Raw genomic sequence first — 20,085 nt, 5'->3', positions numbered from 1 at the left:
CGGCCGTGACCGGCATTTCAAAGTTCTCACCTAGCATTTTTTACACTTACATCCACATGAGAGTTTTCACGCCATCTGGCATCATCTGCAGACACAATAACACTCCTAGACTCCGACATTCTCTATGGAAGGGCTGGCTACAATCGCTTGTCGCATTCCTAAGGGAGTCCATGCTTGTCATGATAGGCATTACCACTGTTATCAGGCTACCCAATGAATCATACGAACACACTTGTATTCTGTGATCTGACAGTACAAACCGCATGAGATTTCAACTTTGGCGCCGACCCAGCTCGAAGTCGGATTGGTGCGATCAACAAAGCTGAGCGTTATAAGCAACGTTACCCGGAAGCACCGTGTCTTGCTTGTCTATAGTACAGATACAATAAAACGCACATGTATCTCACCCACGCGCGTGAAGAGAACACAGCACGCAGCAAGGGCTGCACACTTGAAGTTTTTCACGTAGTATATACATTCATACATACCTCTCAATGTTCCTCTTTCCTTCTATATTCCTCCCCCTTTTCATTGCCTCTTCAGTACTTAGGACTGCGAAAATTAAGGCATATAGTAGCCACGAACTCGACATCGGAAGTCTTGGCATGATGCGCCTACATGCAGCTAAAGGTGTGACATCTTGCCATACGCATCATTAGCTCCATTGTACACTTGTTGGGAGTCCCCGCCATACATTGCCAGGAACCAGGATTCAGACGAGCTAGCTAACGCATCTAGAGTGACTACAACGCCGTCGACTAATCGCTCGCCAGCGTCCAGGGGTCACCCTTAACCCGCGTTAATGCTTTCAACATCGGTCCATAGTGAACGACTTGCATCCATGCACGGGCTACGTGATTTTTGTCCCATGGGATTATCAAAGACACCACGTTGATACGTTGACTGCCATGTAAATGGAAGCTTAACCAAGAAGATGGCCATGTCAACACGATGTGTCATGAACTGAACTATGTGCTCTGGCAATACTCCTCAGCCTTGCCACAGTCACGTATAAGCCGATACAAATCCCTCAAAACGCTTGCATTGACGACTTGAGTATCGATCTGTGACTCGGTCCTGTGAGCCGCGTTTCGCGAGACAAAAGCATGTCGCTTTCGATATTATATCACACTGCTTACTACCTATGACAGCTACATCTTTGCACCAGGGCATGGATCCCTGGTCTTAGGAGCGTTTAGCAATAGATTAGATTATCTGCTCAATCAGTCGAGCTAGTGAGTATTGTTTGTTTGAGCGTGAACTTACGATCCAGTTCTCCGGCACCGGGTGTGGCGACCGGCCCGACGGTTAGAATCCTATGGATCGATCAGGCCATGAAGCTAAGAACTGTCAATCAAACTAGCGTGGCCCTATGGATAGACTTGTTTTTTTAACTATTGTTGTGCTGTAACTATGGCAAGTCGCAGACCATGAATGGATCGAAATGGCACCGAATCCAAGTTTGAACCATAGAATCACAACACCAGCCTTATCACGGAAACAGTCGTACTTCGTGGACCATCCGAGCGTGGGTACTGGCCTGATGTCAATGAAAGCCAGGCTGTAAACAACCATATTCCATGCAGCGGCCTCATTGACGTGATCTTCGATTTCCAAATCCATGGTCGAACGGTGCACCCTACTGCTCAGTTTCCCACGAGACTTCCCGCAACCTACTCCCTGTTTTTGGGGGCATTATTGCGGGTCGTAAGGCCTTTCGCTTCGCCTTCTTGTTCTGGCTCACCTATCCAAGACACCGGGAACGGGCCCGTCGCTCGGCTGTACCAATCAGTGGATCCATCATCAATGTTGCATCACACAACACGTCAGGAGTGTAGACTATACTATCGATCAGACATCGACAGAGGATCCCGGATCTCCATGCCTCGGTCCCATCATCCTACATTCCCGCGCAGTGCGCCAGGGTCTTGCAGCAAACTGCTACTCAGTATAAGGTTTTCCGCGTATTTTGGCGCCTGCGATGCTTCGGCAAGGGTAGTAGCGTATAGTGTGACTCCTTCAAGTGCTTAATTGCCCCAAGTATGCCTAGGACTCTTGTTACCATGATATTCAGGGCAATACTCGTTGGAGTGGCGTGAGTGGTATGGGAAGGTCTTATCTGCTTATAAAAAGAATTCACCGGAATAACGTATAGATTGTATCTAGTCAGGATATCTCCTGCTACCTATCTAGGCCTAGATCTCACTCTAATAGAATGACTATATATAGATGAGCGCTAACGAGATGGCTAAGATCTTGCTACGCTAATGAATATTGCCTTGAATGTTATAGCACGAATACCCGCACCGGGTAGTAGGTTCGAGGAATTCCTTTTTTTCTTTGCACGTCGCAAAAGCTCTCAGAATTCACCGTTCAGGTTGCCGACCCAGGATCACGCCCTGAGTCCTCACATCCTGCTTCCTAGCGTCTTGCCTTACTTCGTCTGATCCTGTCTAAACATGTCTCTGCAATGTAATTGGTTGCATACTTGGAGTAAAATCGGTGTCCTGGGGGTCATTGTGGTTTGGGATAATTTCAATATGGGTACAATGGCGACTACAGTAGACAACGCTACAGTAGACAACGTTAAAAGATCCAAGTTCTTCGCTTCATGGATCATAAATATAGCAGCAAGGATATGCTTCAATGTAACCTTCACAATTCCAATCCTTGAATCGCAGACCCGTCTCGACGCAAGGACATACATAGCCAAAACACTCTACCGTGCGCGAGTCAGGTCGTGATCAGATTGGCCCGGCAATGGCTTCCAGCCCTTGTATCCCCGCGGACACGACCGTAGACTTGCGGTAGCTATTCGGGCATCCCAGGTATATTAGTGGAGTGTAATTCATGCTCTATCGGTCACAACAGCGGCTCATCTCTTCAGATCGGCGAACGACCACCCATGTAATGGTTCGTAACCCGTGACGAGGTCGAGATCCATTGTCGAAATCTCGATGGAGGAGCCGTAAAGCTGCTTTGCTTCTCTTGCACGTATTCTGTTCCGAACCCTACTTTGGTTTATCCCATTAAATCCTCCACCTATTACCCTCGCATTACAAAGGGACAGCCCTATCGGGGCCATTCTGCCGGGCGTTCATGTAGTGCCGTTGTTAAGAACAGGGTTTACATTATGGCACTCCATACCAAGGTCCCCTATACTGTGCATGAAACCTCAGTCGCCGATTACTTAGCGGTAATTGCTGTGCAGTCTTGAAAAATCGATATTATGAGAATCAGGTGGTTCTGGTACAAACATTAGAGCTTCATGGACAGTCTACGAACAATGTGATCGTCGCAATCCGAGCCGATCTGTTGTGCTCATGGGGTCACATCGAGAAGCGCACCCAACACGACTACCATGATCCAGGAGTTGGGATGAGTATGCTCATCGCCACTAGCAACGCATCTGGGTGTGTCGTGCGTGTATACGATTAGCCCATAAGTTGCTGCTAGTCAGGGTTAATACTGCTCGGAACCGGTTTGCCGGGTAGAATATGTTGGATATGTGTAGCATTGTGTCTGTGAGAGGCGCGTCAGCGAAAAGCCGGAGACGTAATTAAATATGGGAAGGATGAATGTATACTAAAAGTAATTGCATTTTGTTTTCTTGGAGTAACCGCAAAGTTCATACTGATACATTGACGGAGGCATCCAACCAACTTTGTACGCCATGGCCTGTATACTTGGGGGCCTACAACCGCGTCCCCATGTTATATCTCGGCTATCTATACAGATGTGTAACGCATATGTCGTGCAGCGAAATGTTCTGGGCAGAAATCGTACAGAGAGGCGGTGAAATGGATTGAAATCTCGGTCAAGCTCGATTGCTTCGTGAAATAGATCTAAGTCATAAAGGAATGTATCGAATTCTATTGTTTTGATGACATCTTTCGCTGTGGAAAACTGAGTCTAAAGTGATTCGATGGGCTTGCTGTGGCCCGCACATGCAGCAACGCCATCTTACCGCCAAATCATGGCACTTAGATCCAATAGGCTCGCTTGCCGTTGATGGCTTTCAACGTGACGTCGCTGGAGTGTAACAAGTCAGCGATGCATACGGAGATTAGGACAAGTCGAGTACGGACAACAACGGTCAGATTGGGAAGTTGCGGAGAAAGTGCCGGAAGTGAGTAGGTACTGGTTCAACTTACAAGATTAAGGAACTGTCGGGAGGGATGGCTCTTAAGAATCCTCTACGAGGTGATGCATTAGCTAGATGTCATGGTCGACATGCGATAAGGTAGAAATTGAGCCTCGCATTGACCGAGATGCGTCTTCTAATGTGTTGCTGGCATAGAACTGGATATCTTCGCTACCCACTGATCGATATGTCCGACACATTGCGGGGCATCAGGAGTGAACTTACCGTGAACCGTATCCGTAATCGCTGCGATGATTATCAGCAAACTTTCGTGTGACAAAAGAAATTAACAAGCATGAGACATGATAACAATTCAAGAATGTGCTGCTCCTCATACCTCGTAATCATTAGGGTAGCCTTCTCACCCAAAGACATGCCATACGCCGTCGAAGATCCTAGAATCCCTTCATCCCAACCTGTCATACATCTGTCAGACTGAAGAGGTGGGCGATGACGATCCCAATTGAACCATAGAAAGGATGGGCTGACCTCTTATGATCTGACCAACCCCTATCTTCGTCGTGAGATCTCCTCGGCCAACTGATGTATCAAATCTAGAAGTGGAACTTTAGTAGTCTGACAACAATATGGAAGCCTCAGAAACTACGGGTTCACGGGTGGGATATACGTACTGTACCCCTCTATAACCGTTTGCAGCTTGGGAAGGATCGTAGAGGTATCCGGTGTATTCCATTGTGACAATGTCTCCCTGTCGAGGCCAGTCCATGTTATTGCCTGACTTGATCACCTGTTTCTGAACCCCCATCTCGATGCAGAGCAATCTTCAATATTTGACTTCCTGAAACGTTGAGGAAGGAGAAAAGGAAAGACTTTTGTAAGGACAGGACAAAGTAAGGTGTATTATTTTGATCTGAATATCGACGAAGAAGGGGTGCCTTTATGACTTCGATGTGAGACTGGAAAGTGGAGACCATCATCGAAACATTGATAGACAAGGTACCATTAATTCTGATGGATAATGGAGAATAGTATTTGGGAACAAGGGGTCTGCTTGGATGGAGCTGTACCCGCCTTCAATAAAATGCAGATTGGGTAGAAACTTCAGGCTGTACCCAGTAGATATCATAGGGTCTGCAGAAGTGAACATCTCCGTTCCTCTCCGCAAGCTTACGGGGAGGGCGGAGACACATCCAAGACCAAATCCAAGGTTCCACAGGAGGAAAGAATTAGGAGGCTATACCATGACAGAAGAATGGTACTAGCACTGCATCTTTATGCGGCTTCGAGGTGGGTCTGAGTCGTGACTTTAGGTGAAAAAGTGCTACATGGTAACGAATACGGCAACCGGGTTAAACATGGACATGCTACATGGATGTGTACAGGCCAGCTACCAAGGACAGCCATACTGTCTGGACCAAAGCCAGGATGGCCTGCATGAGCCAAGAGAGAAAAATACCTCGAGTAACAAGTCGTCATGCTGTTGACATGAGACAGAGTCTCTTAGTATCAGAAGCCAGAACTCCACACAAACAAACCCTCGATGTTGAACGATCCACCGGATCTAAAACGTCAAAGGATCTAAATAGTGATTCAGTAAATAGCTGCGGTAGTCCTGAAACCTCCATAGATATAACGTTGCCTCGACAAACGTACTGCATGATCGTCTTTCGCTAGCGCTACCGCAGAATGATAATTCTACAGCGCACAATTGATCGCGTCCTTTCGTGATTTGAAGAATGAGGAGAGATACAGATACAGAATGTTAGACTTCTTGGCAAAGCTTGTCCTCGATTACATTTAGCCGTGATGCCGAGTCTAGACTCATACTAATAAAGTGAAGAACAGTACTTCCTATGTCGTAAACAAAACTGTGCCTAGTGTATACACGTCGTAAGCCAGCCTTCGAAAGACATGATTTTGTCATCCCTCGTGCATGATGCAGGTCTTGAGTTAAATGAAGACACAGAACGTCATGATCATGCAGTGCATGTGCTTTGAAGGCCTTCATACCACAATGATGCGATTTTTCACCTGCAAGTGATCAAGGTAGACCCCGCTGACTGGCCGGTTCCGCCCATACTCTCAACCAGCCAACCACAGTGCTGTATTGGCATTTGTTTTGGCACACTTGCTTCCAGGCTTAAGTGAGAAAAATAAAATGGAGTGAGACAGCTCATGGTACGGGAAAGTCACCCGGCATTCAGAACTGAGAGGAAAGTTTGCATCGTCAATGACCAATACCTGGTGAGGCTTCTCGTCGGAACCTGCTCCGCGTGGCTTAGCACCTTAGCTGTAACCCATACCCAATAACACCGATACCGCTCACGTTAATCCTATGTATACCTCGAGGTTTTAAACTAAGTATAGGACAAGGACACTCACGTCGTTTGGCTTGGTACTTTGATACGATTCCAGGCAGTCTAATTTCTTTTTTCGCAACAGATTCATTCGGCACACCGGTTGAATCTGTACACCGTCTGCCGAAGTCGAACTAAATGTACAGGGTAGAGGATTGCAAGGTCGCCACGTCACACTTGTCGCTAAACCAGTTCTTAGCGATGCTTGCGCGTGAAGTCATTACTTGAATGTGCGCTGCCAGACCTAGGATGAACAAGCCCGCGGACGTCTAAAGCGCCCTGATAGTTGTTTGTATATTGCCAAAATATGTCAACCTCTCCAGAATGGAAAAGGCTCCGATGGCACCGAGTGTTTCTGCTCTGACCAGCAAACATTACTTTACCCTCTGGCCTCTGTCATGTAACCTTGAGATCTGTCAGAAACTGACCAGGACTCGTCAGCCCCAACGCCAAGAAGGAACAGGGTCTCACACAGAACATCTACAGCCCCTTCAAGGCTGCGCCCTGAACAGGCCGCCCGCGGTTTGCACGGGAGTACCCTTTGCTTGGGAAGGATCCTGTTTCACCGCTGTTAAACTTCATTTTGCTGAAGGCTAATCGTTTCTGTTTCATTGTTGATACTCTTCATCTTCTGAAGGTGAATCATCCACTGCTTCTTCGAATAGCTCCTCCACACACACACAGGATACTGATGCTTTGGGCCATCTACGTGGTCGATCTATACTGCCTTCGCTATCATCACCATATTCGTCGTAATCATCTGGGGGTTCTACTTGGTTCAGATGGCATATAGCGGAGATTTCTGCCTTTGCAATGAACCTCATTAATGGAATGTAGTGGGTAGCAACTTGATCCACTGCATGACTGTCGTCCGACATAGCGAATTTTCCTCCCATCATTTGAAACGTCTGTTCAGCAATGGTCAAGACTGCACAATTGGGACGAGGCTGGCGTTTGACATAACATACCTGGCACACCTCCAGACAGGGGTACGGTTCTTTCAAGCCCTTTCTTAACGCGGCAGAGTTCAGCTCGAGGATACCGCCATAGCGAACGACGTGTCTTAAATTGCGAATGACCTTCTGCCAAACTCCGGGAAATCGTTTCAGACCACCATCGGGCTCATCACTGAAGAGTCTGATGAGATCGAAATGACCAACTAATTGTGGCTCAAGCGCCTTCAACATATCGTATTGAGAGTCAAAATAGTCCCCAAATAGCTTCTCATCGGACCCTCCCGCGGCCATCCTGGCTCGATCGTATGTGGGCTTGTCGAAGTCGATCGGGACTGTGTGCACGTGATGTACTGAGCCAACGAAGAAGTCGAAATCGTGCTTCGCCTGCAGCATCCTAACCAGACGCAACGACGATTTGCGAATCCATTCTGATTCGAAGCCAATCAGGATTTTCATTTGATGACCATACCACATCCTGAGGCGTGTCGCCTCTTGATAGAAATCATCGATGAGATCCCACAAGGACTCGGCGGTTTGATTTCCCACCTGCGTGCAGCATCAGTTATCAGAAGCTGGTGATTGCGCGCTCAACGACAGTCCCGACATACTTCCTCGGGGTAGAAATCCACTTCATCACGTGGCATGTGCTCTGTCAAGGCGAACACGCGCATGCCGCTGCTAATGGCGGTTTGGACCATCTCCTCCAATGTATTCTTGGCATGGCCTGGGCAGAACTGACCCGAGTGGCTGTGATGGGAGAAGGGCATATTGTCGATGACAGCACCGAAGACCACATAGGAGCATCAGAGTTGTTTGATGGAAGACAATAGGATGATCGATAGGAGCGGCCCCAGCTTATTACTTGATTAATTACCCCAGATTGACGATAGTGTAGTTGGAGATGGGCATTTGCGGGTCGGTGGCATGCGCGATTTCTTTCGCCTCCACACGACACGACACGGCTGAGCCTCGGGCTGGCGGCGCCGTGATCGCCATGTTGCCGGTGAGTCGGTAAATCGTCATCTCCAATATTGCCCCCGTCTCCGTCTCATTCTCCTTGTCATCGACACGCTTTCTATTCGGAATGTCTCGTTGGGTCTATATGGCTGTCTCTGGTGGTGGTGAGGAGCTGGCTGTTGCGACTTTCATCTACGCGTGTCAAGTGAATGAATGCTAACGTTCGGCCGAAGCATCACCCGGCCATTCTCAAGCAACCAGATCAATTGAAAGCTCCCGACTCCACCCGACATACTACTAATAGCTTATTCTGATGCGTATCATCCTGTGATCATCCACCCGTAGCCTGACAGAGTTGTAGTCACTGAATGTATGCCTTTGAATTTCCCTTAGCTCAACTTTGCAGACCATCATATCATATCAATTATCAACTCAGACACACACCGAACTTGATGTCCGCAGAGATGGTCTGCATGATATTCCTCAAGCAATACGATCGGGAGCTGTCACTGCAGGATCAGGCGCAACTACTGATCTCGGCTTCATCTCATGACCGTGTCACATGGTTTGCTCTCATCGGCAGAGAAGTGTCAAGGCGTAATCGAATGCTGTTCATGGAAACACGCTGTCATCACTCACCTAGCTTACTCGGTTCTGAAGTATTCGTTAAGCGTACAAACGGGATGCTCCATGTGCTCTTTGGGATCGTTGCCAGCTTGACTGTGAATGGAGGATGCTGAGTACCTTGCATCTGTTAACCGCTGTAATCTTTTCATCATTTCCTGTTCTCTTGGACATTCCCATTCCAAAGCCCAGGTCGTTGCTCGAATTCCCCCTACTGCTTTCATAAATCTACGCTACTAACAATATTTAGGCTGGACTAGGAAATCAATGAGGGTGCGAATCACGTAATGTGCAGGCAAAGCATAGTAGATCAATCCTATAGCACTCTCTGTGCTCTTGGTAAATTTACTGGAGCCTGAGCATGCAGTATCCGAACGTGAAGGCGGTCTTAAGAGTACACGTTGTCGACTATTTGTTTCGTGACAAGCATATCAACCATTTACGACACCTAAACCCCAACATTGCTGTTTTCAAGTTGCCGGGACTTAGCAGCTGCAGCATAATTAACTTTCCAGAGAAGACCATACCGAATTCACTCAGCCGTAGTTCCCGCGTGTAGACTTGTTGAGACGTGATTACTGAGACTTGATTATTGCCATCACTTTGTTCGAGGGATTTGCGAAGGTCATCCGGGTGCGCTCTCCTTGGAGACTTTGCAAGCGGGAATCATGGCAACGCAAGCCTAGTATATCCACGTCTTGCACTGGAACGACTAAGCCGCAAGTGAAAGCATGTTATGAGCGAGTGACGATGAATGACAGCTCAAGTGGCAATATGTTTCATGATGTGTCTCTCGTGTCTCTTCTGCTAGGCACCACTCCTCACAGCAGACAGGTTCTCCAGACAAGTACAGGATTAATGATATGTTCACCATGTTGGGTCCCGTCATAGACGTGTCTTTAATTAAGTGTCGCCCCCAAGTAATTCGCACAGGAGCTATGTACAGACCTAGAAGAACAAGGCATAATACGACCTAAAACATTATGTTACTTGAGTTTTAGAGAAATACATTCGTGAATTACTTTAGGTTCTGGAGATCGATGTAAGACGTCTCGAATCCTGTACAGAGAGTTTATTTCTAAGGTATGTAGGAAAGATTCGACGAAATGATTACAGTCAATTTTGTAGCTTCTATTGGATTCAGATACCTGGACTATAACGGATTGGATAATCATGTAAATCAGCGGCTGCTTCAGATACTGCATCGCGAAGGAGAAGCCTTCAGGACAGCCTTGTCGTATCATCACACATCTCTGGTACATTCACGCACCTTAGCACGCGAAATGAATGTGTGACATGATGTCTAGCCCGCTCTGAGAGACTCATCAGAATTGACGGCCGAGCTATAAACAATTGATTCAGTCACAGAACAGGCTCATAGTAGTCATGTGTGAGCGGCGAAAACGAAGACAGTGCAAACATAACTAGTAAATTATTACCCGTAACAAGAATAATCATCATAAAAGTAAATAAACTTAAATAACTAAAGAATCTTTGATTGTGAGGATCATGAATTGTGAGGATCATGACTCATATATCCTATAGAATACACATGTATCAACGAAGAAACTATCAGATGTGCTACTAAAGGATGGCCCTGTGGCTATAAGAGAACTTATCCCTTACTAAGCTCTCTTCAATCCTTCGTCGTAATCTTCGAAAAATGAACATTTGACTAGCGTTAATCGAGTCAGGAAGTAATTATTTCTCACAAATGGACCTATTCCGTGTTTGGTAACAGATTCATCAAGGCTAGAAGGAGGTCGTTAATCAGCTTCGTGCTTGTTAAACAAGATACTTATATTAGCGATTTTGGGTTTAAAGATAGGCTGTTTCCGGAAATGACACAGAGGCAGAGTCAGATGAAGTTATTGCCGGTTTGTGCTACTAGAAGTAAGGGGTTTGAGAATGCCCAGGTAGACAGCGATGAGCTAGATGCGGCGCATGCCTATGGAGGCAAGGGATACATTCTTCATGGCGCCACAAACCCTGCTTGACAACTCGAAAGAGAGTTTTTCCTTACAGTTTCCGGATGCGGAAGTATGTAGCTTCTTAGAGTCCAACTTGAAAGGAATGCTCGGGAATGCACTGCCTTGGATAAGCTGTGAAGCCAGAGGCCCAGGTAGGTAACATTCCGCCCTACGTTAATTCAGAACTGTTTGGAGACTAGGAAGGAGCCCAAGGCCTATCAGACCGATCAAATACCTAACGACCCTTCATGCTGTTCGTTCATCTCATCGTGTTTGATTCAGCGGTAGTAATATTAATGATCGGTTCCAAGTCTTCTTAGATTCTCTAGTTTAGTACCCTGACTCCACGTGGTAATTACCAAGAGTCTGGGCCTTTCCGCTTGTCATCCGAAGTCTAATAGTGATTCTAGACCATAACATGACACGCACGTGTTTTGCGCAACATGAATGGTACCGGAATGGACCCCTGTGACAAGTCCCATTATTCACAAAAGAAAGCGCAACGACAGAGACTGTCACGTGAGAGCCGCTGGAATTGGAGTTGAACACACAAAAGATCGGGCACAAAGACTATCGATGACACATCTACGAGAATACGAATCGGACACTCCAATCGGAGGTTCGAGGAATTCGGCGCGAAAGAAAATATTCCGGTAGGGTTTTGAGGGAGGAAAGTACTAATTATTGGACAGGAAGAAACATAGATCCGGCCAAAGAGGTATGGCTGAGAACCAAGACACCATCCGAGAGACACTATTATAGGACATCACAGTTGTATACAAACGTGATGAGAGTGGATATGAGATCGACAAGACGGCTACCAGTACCAGACACATTAGAGGAAGATGAATGCAGCAGCAGACTGGGGTATCGCACCTCCATGTCTCACTCACTCAACCCATGCAGTAATTCGATAGCCATAGAACCATATAAAAAAAGTTGTGCAACGAGCAAGTCGCACGTCACTCCGTTGCATACGATGTTCCACACGAGGATGACTTGTCAACGAGGACCACATCTCGACTACCATCTGAGCAAACGCTCATCTCCGACACGATACCCGCGATAGGAGATTACGAACGACGACGGGCAGGGCAGCGATACGGGGACTGCTAAGTGCAGCCGGGCATCTCACTATCCATCAAATCTCCAGCGGACATTGGGGCTACCGGTGTAGTGGTTCACTCGAGGCAGCTTGTGAGACGAACATGGCGAGAAAACTTGAGGTCGTCGCGATGATGGAAGATGGAGCTAGATGATGTAGTGAAAGTGGACCTGGCAGCTGTAGTATTATTCAATGAATGGTCAGCCTCGCATGGCACCCGTCTGTTACTACAATACTACCTTACATCTACCTAATCAGGGTAGACAGCCAAGCGCCGAGACGGCGTATCGCAGAACCGAGGGGGTTTTGCTACAGCGACGCCTCATCGCCTCATCGCCTCGTCACCTCACGTCCTTGAATCATCCTTCCGCCTTTTCCGTAAGACTCCAGACAAACAGCCAAGAGAGCAAAAGACGATGGTCGGATACGATACCCTCATTGTTAATTAATGTTTCACCACGGGCCCTCACCGTACTCTACAGCCGCCAGACCGCCAGCTGACATTCGCCACGCACGACCACGACTGCACAGGGGGTAGGGGTGTGTAAGACGCCTCGGGTCAGGAACAAGTACTGATTTGCTCTGGGCTAGAGCACAAGAGGCAAGACAAGCTTGCGCGTCTCCTTTCGTACAACGTTGTTGAGGAGGGGGTTTTGTGGGCCATGGTGGACGCTCTGATCAATCGCGTGGCGTTTGCTGTCGGCCAGAGCGCACGCTCAGATCTCCTCCCACATTCTTTACAGCAGCAGTAGCAGCAGCCCATCGTGCACACAAACACTAACAACACCGTACCGTGATAAAAAACTGCAAAGGTGTAGACGTTGAACTTATATCGACTAAGTAAATAAAAATGAAGTGTGTTCGAAAAGGCATATTTCAATTTTCGCAGTCCTTTTGTACGTGTATGCACTATCCCGACCCCAGCGGTGTGCCCGTGAGACCAAATTTCCCGCCAGACCAATCACGATGCAATAAACAGCCCCTAAGCCCACAAGGCGAGTGCCGGGATCGCAGTCCGCACCCGCTTGTATTGACCCATCACCACACATGCGAAATGAGGGCTCCTTTAGAGTTCGCTTCATGAAAAGGATTTCCATGGCGCGGGGGCGACTTGACAGCCGCACGGTTTCCTGACTGGCCTGTGGGCGTCGATCACTAGCTTTCTGGTCGGGCCCAGCACAGAATGCTGACGCTTCGATCAGTTGGGACGAGAACACACTCAACCGACTGAATGCGTTTCTGTGTGGATGCGAATAGCAAAAAGTGGGAAGTGAGAGTCGTGATAGTCGTGGAACATAAAGCGTGAATATAGATCAATGGGCGAATATATCATGATAGAAGGAGGAATCAAGAAGTGCAGGTCGCAAACATACTCCTGTAAGCTGTAGTAGCGTTCCTGAGAAGAATTGCGTGATTTCTCTATCATATCAGAGTCCTCCGTTAACACCGCGCGCTGTTCATGCTTGCATGTCCCTAGGTACACAGGCGAAGACGCCAAAAATATTACACAAATGAAGTAAAGGGGGTATGACAAGAAGATTCGAAGAAATTGATGCTCGTTTTTCGTGGCCCCGCGCCGACCGCGAAGGAAGAAAGTTTAGTCGACGCGTCATGATGGACTGTATAGTCCTCCCCTTTACATTAATGGCCGTGCGTGTGGGTGGCGTGCGTGGTGAACGTGTCGTTTGTTTGGCGCAACCATCTCGTAGCTGACTTGGGTCACGTAGACGATCTCGGTAACTACATGTGGAGGCGCTTCTACGGGCGAGGGGGTAACAACGGGAGCAGCTGGAGCCTCTACCTGGGCTTGTTGAACCTGAACTTGAGTGGGCTCAGAAGCTGGTGCCTCTGGAGATGAGGAAGAGGGAGCTGGTGTGTAGTTATCGTTGCTGTCGGGCTTGCTGGTAATGCACATGTAGATTTGGATGTCGTTGTTGGAGTCGCAGGAGAGGGTGTTGATGTCGTTGTTCCAGTAAGTGTACGCTCCAATGCATTTTTCAACATTCTCGAGACAGTTGCGAGTAGGGCAATTGTGATCAGTGCTGTCCAAGTACCAGCCGTGCTGTGCGAAGGGGCAAGCATGGCCGGAGCAGTCGACATTGGACATGTCATACCAGATAAAGCCCTCCAGAGTGTATTCAAATTGAGAAACTGGGCCAACAGGACCAGCTGAGCCGGTGTTGTTCATCATCTTGAGCGAGACACCGCCCTGAGAGGGCTTCCTGTACGGCTCCGTGTACTTGTCACCTGCCTTGATGGTGATGGCATCGGAAGAGCCGTCGGCAGAAACGGACCAGATGTTGAAATCAAAGTCGCATTTGTTGTAAATGGAAGCGGTAGCAGCGTTGACGATAGGTAGGGCCGCCATGGCAGCGGAGGCGATGGTGATGAGCTGCATTGTGTCGAATCGACTAGGGTATATGGCCAAGTAGGGTCAATGTTTGGTTGAAAGGGGTATATGGTAGTAATAAGGAGTGTAGTTGGCTGTGAGCTGGACGTCTGTGCTGCTAGAGCGAAAGGGAGTGTGAATCTCGGATAGAGAGTGGTTGCTGTATAGCAAAGAGAGCGTGGACAAGACCCAGCTTGGATAGTTGAAAGCGTATTGTGCCGATCAGGCGAGAATGGACGGGGGATGGAGGATTTATAGATGGATTAGTAGGAAAAGTCTCCTGTGCAGGCCGTTGTGGGTCATTCAGGCACAAAGCATGCAAAGTTGGCCAATGAAAAGGGGGAGACTGTGCGTGGTGTGCATCGGGTATGGAACTATGCTGCAGCCCGTGGCGGGTCCAGGCGTTGTAAAAGCGCCAGATCGGCCATCACGCCGAAATGGTTATGGTCTGGCGCGTACCTGGACTGAATAATGCCATCAGCAAATGAGCTCGATGCTGTACCTGGCACCATTGAGAAGTCGCTGGCAGCGCTGGCAGGTCTTGGTGTCTTGGTGGTCTGCATACCCTCCGTCATTGTCATGAAAACTCATCCGACCCATCGCCGCCACTGAGCTAAAATCCACTCTTTGGATTCCTTGTCGCTCTTTTCGCCCTCATCTCAATCCTCATCCTTGATTTCTATCCAGAGTCTTCGCCGTGGAAGCTTCTGCCGCTTTAAAAAGTGGAATGCCTCCAAATGACGAGCATGAACAATTTTTCCTTGCGCAAACACTTGCCACAACCAACTGGGCAACTCAGTCTGTGAGAAGGCGTGCATGCAATTCGGACAAGTTACTATCCGTGAAGACTGATCAATCACAACACCGCATTGTTGTACTTCGCATGTCTTCCCCACGCACAGTTGAAAGGGTCCCTCGAAATCGGGCCCCAGAGACACGGCAGTTGCATCGTGGCCTGCACGCGGGTCTACCGATAAGTTACTTGTATGTCCTGGTCTCTGGGCTCTTCGGTGGTGGTACAGAGATACACAGTCACACTCGGGAACACAACTGGACTGCCCACGAATTTTCTCTTCAGACCGAAGGAGAAGACTCTTCCCTGCTGCTGTTGCAGCTGTAGTTACAATCCGGTACGTCGCGAGTAGTCCGCCATAGACTTGTTTCGTTCTTGCGCCGTCGGCAAAAGCGATCGCTTCGACATGCTACAGGCGGGTCATGTTGATGAGGAATCAGACACCATGTTGTAAGTAATGCGTACGAGCTATTACGTTGCATTTCCTTCGCCTTTCCAGCATGCTGGTTGGTCGCACATATGCGGCGCGCAACGATAATGGTGCAGCTTCTAGTCGAGAATCATGAGGACGACGATCGCTGGGGTCGCTATCGATCACCAATCGATAACTACAGCCTTGTATTCAAGCTTAGTACCCAAGTTGCCCTGCACTAATTAGTCGTTACGTGTAGAAGTAATGTTGAGAGGAAGATGCAGGGTGGCAAAGGCCTCAGATGATGGAAGCCTGATTCTCGTTCCCGACAATTGGATCCTGGCCGTCAGTGTCTGTCGTGGTCGCATCTGTTTCGCCGCCGCCAGAACATTTGCATCTGCCATCTGCATGACCTCGTTGAGTTTTTCTATCCAATAAGAAGAACATAGAACCGTGCTTGATCATTCTAACCGCCAATCCTAGGCAGCTGGGACGCGAGGATCCATCTGTTGGATGTGACAGCTGTAAGAGCCAGCGAGTGCCGCGTCAGCTTTCTCTTGTTCGTCGTGGCAGCCTCTTCGCGCTCGCGGCCTCAGGCTGCATCGTCGCGTTCGACTGTGCAGTACAATCCATTGTCCCCTCGGTCGGTCCCAGTTGACATTGGACAGCTGCACGAATATGTCTACGTTCGAAAGTATTCAGGCCCCAATCAATCACTTTCGGCCCTGAGTTACCTCCACGGACAAAACCCTCCGATCGGAAATCGTCAACTTCTAGAATATCCTACTGCTCTACCGACTCAGCGGCTTCTACGTCAAGTGAACAGACTTTGGCCTCACTAGAGCGGCGAACTGTATAAAAACATTATATAGTAGACTAATATAAGTAGCCCTGGAGGTTTATAGTTTATTTTCCAATCTAGAAGCGCCTGCCAACGTTAGGTACAACGTGGCTGTCGATATCTTCAATCGTAATCCATTGGCGTCGGCCTACTGGTCTCTAACGTATTTAACGCCAGAACTAAAGGTCGCGGCTCTATAACGAGCTTCTTCCCTATTACATACGTTACGGACACCCGCGCAATACATAGAATGTCAGTTGCTAAAGTGTCAGCTCCTGTGTTCACGGCTATAGATCTCCTAGTGCTTTATAGGGGACAGCTCGTCCAGCATCTAAAGAGTAATCGGCGCGTCGAAGGTGGCCGGTACAGAAAGCCTCTAGACGAGCCACAGAAATAGGGTGGGGAGTAGACTCAGGTGACTAGGGTATATAACTAGACTTGTAACTATTAGAATATCTATTGAGTAAAGGTAGCATATCTTTTTACGCTCTATATAATTAAGGTGCGTATAGAGTCGCCGTGTTTACACTCAGCCATATCTTTTATTTATCGCGGGAGTTCAGTCCAATGCGCTTTTGTATATCACGCCAGGAATTCCAGATACCGGTCCTTCTTGGCATCCCTTAGCCGCACATATAATCTCCTAGCCCCTCTACTGGACTCTACCTTCTACTCTATAACTAGCTCGCCGTTGTATTTCCAGACTTGATACCCCCTAAACCCTCGAGCATTCTCTGTAATAATTACCTCTTAGAAACATGCTTTCTTAGACTCGTGTGGTTCCCCATTGCGAACAAATAGCTACCATTTAGCTAGTGAAGCTGGCTGTTCGGGGCGCCCGCCGATTAACATGAAGAGGAACCCAAGTCATTCGGTATCCTTGGCGCGAAGGTCTCGATGCATCTGAGCACCTCAGGCTGCAGCCGGCTTAGTATACAACCAGAACCGGTCTAGCATCCCATCTCGATGTTTGGCGCAAATCCCTTTAGGCCAAACGTCGCTCTTTGCTTTCGCGCGTTTCCCGTGCCTTGCACATAATAACAGTTTCAGAGCGCTGTACAGTCAATGGATTGCAATCAATAAGGACTAGAATATCATATTCCTATCGTCTTCACACAGCTGTATGCGATCGAACCGTCTAGCACCCGTCTCGACTCTCGAGCGGCACTTATGTTTATTGTGGCGTTAATGGCTGTACGCCATTACTCAGTCGCGTATATAGGCATTTAGGAACGGGCATGTTATGGTTTAATGCCAATTACTGTTTTTCTACAAAAGGGGTGCCGAAGTCCATCTCTCTTTTCCTTGCCGCCGTCTTTCTATAATCAATTCGGTCACGTCATTCTCTTCAACATGAAGGCTCTCATTGCTGTATTCGGACTCTTTTCGTGCTTTGCCCTTACTACAGCAACTTCTTGCAACGTGCAAGGAATTGAATCTTACCTTCCCTACATCACGGCCACGGAAGCAGAATCAAACCAAAGCTGGTTGCAGTGCACGATGCAAATCAGCATCAGCCTGCAAATCATTTTCCATTGGGCAAGGCCAATGTCGTCTTTACATGAAGCTCGTGTAAGATAACTAGTTGGTATTGCTATTGATAGGCCACATTCTGATTGTCCTTTTAGGTCTTTGACCGTGCAACGTTCACCACAAGGCAGCCGCTACTTTAGCAACAGGAAATGCTGTGTACCACCCAGCATCTCCTCGTCAGCGATACCCGCATCTTCAACAGCCTTCTTAAGCACCTCTTCCGGTGCAGCCCCTTCTACGACCCCACTCATGTCTAGTTTCTCTAGCATGGCAACTTCCACGTTTCTCTTTTCCTCCTCGAGCGTGGAAGAATCGAGCACTTTCACTCTGAACCCATCGACATCAGACACTCCAAGCTCATCTACGATATCAGAAAGTCCCACGCCTACACCTTTAGAAACTACGACCTTCATTAGTGTGACGACCTCAGCGGAGTCCACCACAACCAGCTCGCCATCACTTACTTGTGGTATATACACCGAGATCACGCGAAGTGAATACTGGTTCGAGACCCTAACCTCCGGACCCATGACCCAGGAGGAGTGTCATAGAATCTGCTTAGACAACGCATCCAGACTAGTCTGCACAAGCTATGCTATTATGCAGAGTACGTGTAAACTATACGATGTACCTGCTCGGCAACTCCACGAGTCATCGCCGAAAAGGATACGCCGCGTCGAGATATGGCAGGCCTTCGACAAGGACTGTTCAATTGTTCCCAACGCCCCCACTTCTGCTACTCCCACATCCGAGACTCCAACCCCTACTCCCACGCCTGAGCCTATATCCGAGACTCCAACCCCTACTCCCACGCCTGAGCCTATATCCGAGACTCCAACCCCTACTCCCACGCCTGAGCCTATATCCGAGAGTCCAAGTCCTACGCCCACGCCCCAACCTACATCAGAGACTCCCACTCCTACTCCAACGCCCGAACCAACATCCGAGACTCCTACGCCGACTCCCACGCCTGTCATACCGCCCGCAACATGCTCCTGGCACGGTCTCAGCTACGATATCGCTGACAAGCTGCCCCAGTCGCGCTCGTACGTCTCAAGTCTTGACGAGTGCAAGGCAATCTGTCTCGCCGTCAGCACTTGCTTGTCATACCAGTACGCGCCCTTCAATCAGCTCCCCAATCCAAACTGGCAAAATTGTATTCTGAGTCGAGCGGACGCGCAACAGCAAGGGCTGTTTGTAGCGGATTCTAATCAGGTTTTTGCGATTTATGAGCGGGCCTGTTAAGACCTGCGTACGCAACGCCAGCAATCTTCATTCGTGTATCATAGTTGAAAGGCGACTAAATAGCCTTAGTTCGTCGTAAAGAGAACGTATACATAGTATAAAGCTAGATCTGTAGTATAGAGCTTCTATTAGCTTAGAAGACTTAGAAGACTAGAACGACTTCTCTGATTCTCTTCTTATAGCTCTATATATCAATTAGTTTTATAAAATCATTAGTTAGAACGATAGAAAGTATTTATAGCTATAATCTAATACTAAATCTTTATTATATATTAGAGCTTTAGTAGAGAGATGTAAGAATATAGAAATCTAGAGATTACATATATATAGAGTATATATTAAGAGGGAGAAATATCTAAATAGCCTTTGACTCTCTTTTATAAAAGGCGTAGCGCCTCGGCGTCCTTCTCGTAGAGGTCTAAGTTTACTAAGATAGGAGTTACACTGAAAAAGTTATAGACGGATGACATAACTACGGGTACGGGATTACCTTGGTCCGAGAACTCTACGCTATATACAGCCCTGCCCCACCTTGAGATCATGTATGTTTGGTTCATCTATACCTTCCCTTCCGACCAGGAGACGACTAATGTGTGCGCATAGAGATTTCCAACATGCCCTTTCAAGCTAAGGACGGTACTTGGTGGTCTGATGATGGACGCTACTACAGTGATGGCAATCAATGGATTCTGTATAGCGAAACCTCTAGCACGTCCAGTCATCAGAGTCAAGCAACACAACAACATACAGAACAGCTCTCTGTTGCAGGGTCCACTAGCACATCCAGTGATCAGAGTC

At 48.0% G+C, this 20,085-nt stretch overlaps 6 protein-coding genes across 6 annotated transcripts in view; 2 read left to right on the top strand and 4 right to left on the bottom strand.

Annotated features, from left to right (window-relative positions):
- Positions 1–758: 758 nt before the first annotated feature.
- Positions 759–1,623, bottom strand: EJ05DRAFT_481767 (uncharacterized protein; the record flags this gene model as incomplete). The annotated part of the gene is made up of 4 exons (XM_033745111.1): positions 759–850; positions 1,140–1,184; positions 1,267–1,316; positions 1,430–1,623. 4 exons carry the CDS (start codon positions 1,621–1,623, stop codon positions 759–761), a joined length of 381 nt encoding a protein of 126 aa, XP_033605342.1.
- Positions 1,624–3,983: 2,360 nt separating this feature from the next.
- Positions 3,984–4,910, bottom strand: EJ05DRAFT_481766 (FKBP-type peptidyl-prolyl isomeras-like protein; the record flags this gene model as incomplete). The annotated part of the gene is made up of 6 exons (XM_033745110.1): positions 3,984–4,032; positions 4,155–4,196; positions 4,370–4,390; positions 4,482–4,560; positions 4,634–4,698; positions 4,777–4,910. The coding sequence occupies 6 exons, from the start codon at positions 4,908–4,910 to the stop codon at positions 3,984–3,986; spliced, it is 390 nt and encodes a 129-aa protein (XP_033605341.1).
- A 2,160-nt stretch (positions 4,911–7,070) lies between these two features.
- Positions 7,071–8,185, bottom strand: EJ05DRAFT_495740 (HisJ family histidinol phosphate phosphatase; the record flags this gene model as incomplete). The annotated part of the gene is made up of 2 exons (XM_033746284.1): positions 7,071–7,964; positions 8,027–8,185. The coding sequence occupies 2 exons, from the start codon at positions 8,183–8,185 to the stop codon at positions 7,071–7,073; spliced, it is 1,053 nt and encodes a 350-aa protein (XP_033605340.1).
- A 5,255-nt stretch (positions 8,186–13,440) lies between these two features.
- Positions 13,441–14,780, bottom strand: EJ05DRAFT_18998 (uncharacterized protein). The gene has a single exon (XM_033739672.1). It carries the CDS (start codon positions 14,470–14,472, stop codon positions 13,711–13,713), a length of 762 nt encoding a protein of 253 aa, XP_033605339.1. The 5' UTR covers positions 14,473–14,780; the 3' UTR covers positions 13,441–13,710.
- Positions 14,781–18,070: 3,290 nt separating this feature from the next.
- On the top strand, positions 18,071–19,287 carry EJ05DRAFT_481763 (uncharacterized protein; the record flags this gene model as incomplete). The annotated part of the gene is made up of 2 exons (XM_033745109.1): positions 18,071–18,081; positions 18,138–19,287. The coding sequence occupies 2 exons, from the start codon at positions 18,071–18,073 to the stop codon at positions 19,285–19,287; spliced, it is 1,161 nt and encodes a 386-aa protein (XP_033605338.1).
- Positions 19,288–19,831: 544 nt separating this feature from the next.
- EJ05DRAFT_18492 (uncharacterized protein) overlaps positions 19,832–20,085 on the top strand; it is a 1,074-nt gene continuing 820 nt past the window's right edge. The window contains exon 1 of the mRNA XM_033739625.1: positions 19,832–20,082. Coding sequence (XP_033605337.1) covers positions 19,939–20,082 — 144 coding nt within the window. The 5' untranslated portion in view covers positions 19,832–19,938. The remainder of the gene's footprint in view (positions 20,083–20,085) is intronic.

The sequence above is a fragment of the Pseudovirgaria hyperparasitica genome (assembly GCF_010093815.1).
Source record: "Pseudovirgaria hyperparasitica strain CBS 121739 unplaced genomic scaffold EJ05scaffold_1, whole genome shotgun sequence".
Taxonomy (NCBI): domain Eukaryota; kingdom Fungi; phylum Ascomycota; class Dothideomycetes; order Acrospermales; family Acrospermaceae; genus Pseudovirgaria; species Pseudovirgaria hyperparasitica.
The sequence above is the reverse complement of the archived record's forward strand: the minus strand, read 5'-3'. Positions and strand labels throughout refer to the sequence as shown.

Excerpts from the sequence above, each read along its gene's own strand:
- EJ05DRAFT_18998 (XM_033739672.1), bottom strand. The coding sequence starts at position 14,472 with ATGCAGCTCATCACCATCGCCTCCGCTGCCATGGCGGCCCTACCTATC.